The 7,927-nt window shown below is 31.7% G+C and overlaps 1 protein-coding gene across 1 annotated transcript; it reads right to left on the bottom strand.

Moving 5' to 3' along the window:
- Window positions 1-3,459: 3,459 nt before the first annotated feature.
- LOC109216489 (60S acidic ribosomal protein P0-like) lies at window positions 3,460-6,915 on the bottom strand. The gene is made up of 5 exons (XM_019380651.1): window positions 6,566-6,915; window positions 6,172-6,240; window positions 5,666-5,764; window positions 4,758-5,150; window positions 3,460-3,766 (listed from the first exon to the last, which is right to left on the bottom strand). Exons 1-5 carry the CDS (start codon window positions 6,821-6,823, stop codon window positions 3,614-3,616), a joined length of 972 nt encoding a protein of 323 aa, XP_019236196.1. The 5' UTR covers window positions 6,824-6,915; the 3' UTR covers window positions 3,460-3,613.
- Window positions 6,916-7,927: the final 1,012 nt, after the last annotated feature.

The following is a 7,927-nucleotide window of genomic DNA, read 5'->3' as shown; positions in this document are numbered from 1 at the left end:
ACTAGAGCTTGGTCGACCCCTTATCATTCATTTTAATGATAATCCATTTGTGATCAGATTTTGACCCATATATAAGTTTGCCGAAATGCTTATTTTGTTTTAGGTAAGATCAAACATATATTACGACAATTTGATTAGTATTTTCTTGGTTAAATGAGATATTTTTAATAGAACGAAGAAACATTACGTTGTTCATCATTGATGACTTGAATCTTCAATTCGAATATTAACCCCTTGCAAGATTGAATAATTGAGGTATATGACGCATAGCTACTTTCAGCATAATTTGCCGTAGGTTTAGTTTATTTTAGTTGTTGTACCTCGACTTTCTCTATTTCATCACTCCATTTACGTCATCTTTAGATAGGGAATCATACGTGTGAAGTCAATATTAGTGTAGTAGTTTTTACAATTCAGCAAAATGAGGTCATTATTGATAATTATTATTATTACTATCGTCATCATATTGCCCTAATGGATACCCAAAGATCAATGTAAATTATTAGTCAGCCACGTCTCTAATAGGACAATCATCTGATTAGAGACCACTGATTAACTTAAACAGACACAAGACTCGACAGGGAATAATAAATTTGAAATTTTTATTAGTGTCTTGATAACTTTTTGAAGTATAAGTTATTTCCTTTTAATTTCAATACCAGCATTTTATGTAAGAAGTTAGTTTGTTATTCTTGTGGGGAACGTGGACTTCCCCACATAGGTGGCCTAAAGCCATTTTATGGGCTTTTTAACTTCTTGTCTATTTTATATATTTGGGAGAAATTCAAAAATAGCCAGATTTACCACTGGTCGTTGATAAATAGCCAAGTTTCAAAAGTCATCGAAATTTAGCCACTTTAAATATGAGCGAAAACACTGTTCAAAATCCGGAAAAATACGCCCCCAAATTTTACGGGAGTTCCAGGATAACTATGCTGGAACTCCCGCAAATTTTACGGGAGTTCAAGCATAATTATGCTGGAACTCCCGCAAATTTTACGGGAGTTCCAGCAAGTATAATTGTCCAGTATAATATACTGGAGTTTGGAGCACTGGTGCTCCAGTCTCCTGCAAATTTTACAGGAGTTAACAAAGTATACCGGTCCAGCATAATATGCTGGAGTTCGTACACAAATGCACCAGAACTCCCGTATATTATACTGGACCGGTCCCTGTTGCAGCAAAATAGTGGCTATTTTTCATTGACTTGATAAACGCTGGGCTATTTTTCACTGACCAGTGTAAAAACTGACTATACCATGATATTTTAACTATATATTTGCTTAAGAATACACACTATTATTTTTCTCACGCCTCAAGCCTTCTCCTTCTCGTTTTCAATCACTATTTTTTTTTCTAACATTTTGGACTCACATCTTCGTTGCATCCTTACTGCGCAATTGATTGACATTTTTTTTCCTTTATATATATTTTGTTTCGTAGCAATACAAACAATTGGGATTCATAATTCACGTGTCAAGTAAAGAAGGTGCTCTCGTTTACTTTTTGTTGTTTTTGTGAGATATAATGTTAACTGCAGGTTCTTTCATTTCCTAAGGTTTTAGGACACAATATTTACCCACTTACATAATGTGGGACTATCAGTTCTATGATTTTAAATCAAGAAATTTTTATCTATTTATACAACATTAATAACTTATTTATCCCTCCTGAAGAGGTTATCACTTAATTACATTAGCATATACTATAATTTACCATTTTTATACAAAATAATATATTAGACTCCAATCTTACCCATTTTTTCTCCCTTTTTTTCCTTTTCAAAATCTGTATTCTGTATCACACTTACTGCATCTGGAATACTGCAACAACTCACTGCTTGGAGAAATCATTGAAAAATAGAAATCGTTAAAAAATATTAGTTGGTGAATTTTGGGCAGTTTTGTCGGCTCAAATGCCCAAACACCATGGTAAAATTCATGATTGGGTTGCATAATGCAATTGGAGCTTATGAAACAGTAAAAAAGAAAATCGATATAACGTAGAAGAATCAGATGTATTAGTTATCTTGAAACAAATTTTAAAAAAATAACACCTACTAAAAATCTCCATTGACAACTATTAAAAGGCTTTGTAGTTTTGAATTCAAAAATCGAGTTTTGTAAAATTGTTAGTTGTTTGGATTGGGTATTACTTCAAATGATTGAAAATATCCTTTGAAGTTTATATCTCAAGTTTGAGAGAATTTGGTTGAAGATTCGAGGTGGTTTTGCTAGAATTTCATATTGAAATTCGGAAATGTCGAGGGTAGAAACGGCATAAAAAATATATACAACTAACATAATTGTATACAAGCTGTATATTGATCGTATGTAAATTATAGTTTTTGACCTGATTTTGTACAATATAATTGCATTCAAATTGTAGATAAATTGTAGATTTTGAGCGAATTTGTATATAATTTATAAAAAAAATTAAATACTTTCTGTAAATAGAAAAACTTAGATAAATCGGATAAATAAATTTAAAATTCCGTATACATACAAAAGAGGTCCCTTGAATCAAAAGTACATGGGAAAACTTTGTAAAGATCAAGAAGTGTGTGTTATCTTACTATGCTATAGGCCGGAAAAAAACTCACCTATACACGTACTCCCTTCATCCAATTTTACGTAGTATCAGGGGCGGCTCAACAAATTTGGTGGCGTAAAGCGAAAAATATTAAAAGCCCTTAAACTTCTTTCATAAAAGGCATATATAATGAGACCCGGAAAAATATTCATGAGTTTGGTCTAGTGGTAAAGGTGTAGCGCATTATATGTAGGTTAGCGCTCGTCACGGTTTAAATTTTCACAAAATAAAAGTGTGGTATTTAAGTGAAAAATGAAAGAAGAGTGGGCATTACATATCGAGTTCCGAACTTTGCGCCACCTGCCATCGAAGATTTCTTAATTTAAAAAGATGAGAAACAAATAACTTGCTTTTTGATGTATGGATTAATCAACTATGACAAAAAGAAATAGCTAATTCAAAGAAACTGAGTTTAAGTTGAAAAATAAAATCGTTAGAAACATATCAAATAAGGGTGTACATAGAGGAAGAAAATTTAGAACTGATGAGAAGCTAAATACTCTAGGAGTATTTAATTTAATAAGAGAAAATTTATCGTTACGACATACATAAGATGAAAAGGTTTAAAAGTCTTATATCCACACAAATGTTATGACATAGACTATCGATCCTAATATCGTTAAATGATAAAAAGTATATGTAAATAATTAAGATATCATAGGGTTAAAATACCAGATGTCGATAAATTCCAAGGCAAAGAAGAAAGATAATTATAAATTGGCTAGAAAATAAACTGATCCTACAGCACATGGTTTATTTGTGCCAATTCAATGGAAGATGAGGTGCAACATATAGCGTAGCTCATGCTAATAACGCAGAGCACGAATGCGTCGCTTATTAAAACAATTAAATGAAAACACAGGTACATTAGAAAGAAATCCTTTTCATCAAAATCATAAAAGTACTGCAGGAGACATGTAAAATTTAACAGCATTGTCATCAAAACAAGTAACAAAAACATAATAATTTAAATATGTAGGAGTAAGTTTTCTTGGTACTAAACTTAAAAGAAATGACTAATCTACTCGTCGAAAAGACCGAAAATAGCATCATCCTCAGATTCTTCAGCTTCATCTTCCTTCTTATCCTGTTTAGTCTTAACAACATCACCATCACCTTGAGACGCAGCAGATTCAGCTGCTGCTGCTATTGCAACTGTAAACTTGCTTGGATCCTGCATTAGTTTGGGCAGAAATACAAAAAAAAAAAAAAAAAAAAAAAGGTTCAGCATTTATAGAACAAATACTAACAGGAAGGAAATATGATTTAGTTTGACATCAAATAACATTAAATATTGTATCATAGTCACAGCAATACAACATACAATTTGACCAACAAGGGTTGTGGTGGAGTGGTAAGTACTCCTTCATCCTTAACCAGAGGTCTCAAGTTCGAGCCCCTAGGTATGGAGTCGCCTTTGTTAGGGAGCGCTTTACCCCCCAATATGGGACTTCCCGGTGCGAATCCGGATTTAGTCGGGCCCCAATGTGGGTATCGGACACCGGGTGGGAAACCAAAAAATAAAAAAAACATAGAATTTGCATTTCAACGTTAGCCTATTTAGAAAGACTAATTTTGTAAAGGACATGACTTTTGAAAATACATATAACAATTTGCCGAAGTTATAGGTAGTATAAACTCACCTTTTGGGCTACAAAAATAGAGAACAAGAAACATACTACTAAACAAGTTTAAAATATTCGTGCCAAAATCATATATGTTTGAGAATCTTCATAAAAACACAAATAAATGTTTTAATTCCAAAATTTTATAGTACAAGAAATATAGTATTACCATTTTTTTAACGAGATTACACCAATATAAAAAATATTTGTGTGAAAAATAGAATCAGGTCACATATAAAGTAACCACAGGTAAAACATTAATTAGTAATCTAATAAAAATCATAACTAATTAGAGTTTGCTATCACATGTTAAAATTTATATACACACAGAGGTGGAGCTAGTCTTTAGTATGCGGGTTCGGTCAAAGCTGGTTACTTTTGCTTAAATATTGCATTTATACTAGGAAATTCATTAAATATGTATTAAATATTTAGTTACGAACCCAATAATTAAGTGGGCAATTCAGAATCCATAAACTTAAAATTCTAACTTGTTTACATAGTCAATGTGTTACTTAAATTCATATAAAAAGGAATTACCTTGATATACTCTTTTACTTGATGAGCTTGTGGATAGGAATAGTCAGTTTGAAGAGCAAGAGCCAAAACATTCTTGTAACCTTTGACAAACATGTAAGGAGCAGCTGCAAGTGTAGGGTAAGAAACAGCCAAAGACAAAGTAGTAACCATTGAAACTCCAGTAGCAAACTTGTCCATAAGATCATCTTCAGTTAAATCAAGAACTTGTGGGCTAAACACTGATCCATTGTCATAAACAGAAACCACAACAAGACCATAAGAGAATGGCCTTATTCCAAGCTTGGCCAGTAAAGCTGCTTCTGATGATCCAACTTTGTCGCCTTTCTTGATTAGCTCCACTGGTGTTATGATTTCAACAGTTCCCTTGTTGATCTTAGTAGGAATGTTTAGAACCTATATCGTAACAAATTGTTATTAACATTTTATTCTTAAATAATTGCTCTATAATTTAATCTAGAATCTATTGTTAATGGATGTAAAACTAATTACTGTAATATCTTGGCAGGCCATTGACCTTAAGAAATAAAGTAAGACTTTTGAAGCTTGTGCTTGTAAATATGCCACCATAGTTATGTGGCTTTAAAATCTTTCACGAAGAGTAAATAGAAAATATAAAGTTAAATTATTTTCAAATATATACTTATAGTGTCTTCTTTACAAAAAAGGCTTAAAAGAAAATAATGTAACATAAAATGGAACAAAAGGAGCAGTATTACTTATTTGAACGAAAAGAAAGTTTGTGAATCGCGATATAAATGGTTGACTATAAGGAAAATTGAGCTTTTTGAACTACAACTTGCACGTATTTATCCAAGGAAGGTGATTATTTCGTTTTAATCAAGTAATTTTACACTAATACATACTTAAATTAAATTACATAATGATAACGTATGAGATAAAAAAATTACCTGGAAGAAGGAAGTTTGAGAAGGATCAAGTCCAGTGTTGCCAGTAGGAACAATGACATCAACTGGAGCAACTAAGCCAACGCGTGCAGGAGCTCCAACCTGTTTGTAATTACAATAATAATTAATAAAAATAGTAAAAGGATCATAGAATAAATGTGTACTATGAGAGTTAGATTTAGTGGGTCCAGAAATTTTGGAAACTTTAAAAATCTGAGTTTTATAATATTTTTTAGGACTTAAACACATAGTTATCTATGGCATAAACAAAAAAGATGTGTGCAATTGAACCCAAATTCAACAATATAAATAGATCAATGTAGAATTTTTGGAATTACAAAACATCAACGTATAATCAAATTGAGACAATATGAAATTGAAAAGCTATATATTATGAGAATATTGCAATGGTATCTGATTATCATATGGAATCCAGTCTTGAAGAAATATATAGGAACCGTAAAATACATATTTAGGAGAAAACCATAAAAAATAGAAGAATGTAATACCTTGTATTTTGCGACTTCTTCCTTTATTTCCTTCAGATCACCCTTCGTAAAGATCAAACCAACGTTGCCCTAATATTTGAGAAACAGACAAAAAGTTATTAGTACCTTAACAACAAATCAATGGAACAAAACCAAAAGCTGACACTGAAAAGAATAGAGAGCATAAAACCGAATTTTTTTTCTCAGATTTAGAACATGTCATGTTCTTCTATATCAGTAATATATTATGATACATACATCTTAACAAATATTAGATTTGAACCCATAACTTTCACAATACTAAGAATCGAACCCATAACTTTCACAGTACTAAGAATCTTAAAAGTTAAACAATAAAGTTTAAATCTTGTATCCGCACAATAATGAAGTTTAGTGCAAGTTTGAAGGCACTTACAACAAGGAGAGGGATGAGATTAAGAAAACCCTCATTGCCAGTTTTTTCTGCATGAATCCTTACAGATCTTTTCATCATAGTATTTTTCCCCATAAGAACAACAGATTCTCCTCGTAAACCTTTACGAATATTCTGCAACTGTGTCGACCCAACATTATCAGCATTAACGATCAAAATCTGGTTGTACAAATCAAGATATTTGCACAGTTTTTGGTCGTAAGCAACTTTTTTCTGCGTCTTTGTTTGTTTCACGGCCATTGCTAAAACTCAGAGAAAAATCCTAAACAAAATTTTGTTGAAGAAAAAGAAATATGGGGTTCCTTGAGGATGCAATGGAACCCTAATATATAGTTGTGTAGCCGTGGAAGTAAGGAAACCCTAAAACTATATGTGAGTTTATATAATTTTTCCGGGGTTGGGAGGAGGGGGGGGGGGGGGGGGACCGTAACCGCCCTAAAGAATACTTTCAATTCTTTTTCTTTTCTTTTTTTCTACGACTTGTCAATTCTTTCTTTAGTAGTAGTAAATTTTTTCTCTCCTTATTTTTTGGCAATTTGTACAAGTCATTGCAGTTACAAAATAGGATTCTCAATCAATAAGTCAAATAAATAAAATCCTTTTTCTTGTTTTACTCGGAATCCTGCTCTTCTCCATCAATAATATAAGTATTTTGTTTCAGAAAAGGGGTATGGTTTGTTAGCTTAACTTGTATTATTAATTATTAACGTAATAAAAGATGGAGTATTTCTCATGTGAGGAAAACATATATAGAAATAAATGGTCTTAATTGTGTATAATGGTAACAATAAGTATTATAAAAGGATTCGATTTTAAAAATTTATGGTAATCATCTAATACCTTTCCCATATCAAATAGAACTCTAATAAATCTGGAAGGTCTAAATTAGGCAAATTTTTGTTCTCTTAACATATATATCTCGAGTAAAATAGAGTGGCTTATTCCACCGAAAATTTAAAAAAAAAATCAAAAATTGCACTAGCTTTCACCCTACTTTGTAAGTTATATTCTCCTCCTAATTTTACTTAATTCCTAACTTGAAGAGTTCATCCATGGTCGGGTATGTGAAATCAGTTATATTTCGTCAATCCTTAATTCGTTTAATTTATTATTTATGATTTGTGATTCTTAATTTTTTTTTTTTATTCCTACTGTTGAGGCTGAGGGTAATAATATTGCTTGTGTCTCAGTAGATGTGTTTTACGAGCAAGATTTCCTTATAGAATAAATTCAAGTAATATTAGAAGAATTTTTTTTGAACCAATGTCTGAAGTTGGAGCTCAAACTTCAACGTTAGAAGTTGTTAGACATAGAAGGACAAGAGCTGTGCTATTCTTCAGGAAA

Source organism: Nicotiana attenuata, unplaced genomic scaffold (genome assembly GCF_001879085.1).
Source record: "Nicotiana attenuata strain UT unplaced genomic scaffold, NIATTr2, whole genome shotgun sequence".
NCBI classification, from domain to species: Eukaryota; Viridiplantae; Streptophyta; class Magnoliopsida; order Solanales; family Solanaceae; genus Nicotiana; species Nicotiana attenuata.
The sequence above is the reverse complement of the archived record's forward strand: the minus strand, read 5'-3'. Positions and strand labels throughout refer to the sequence as shown.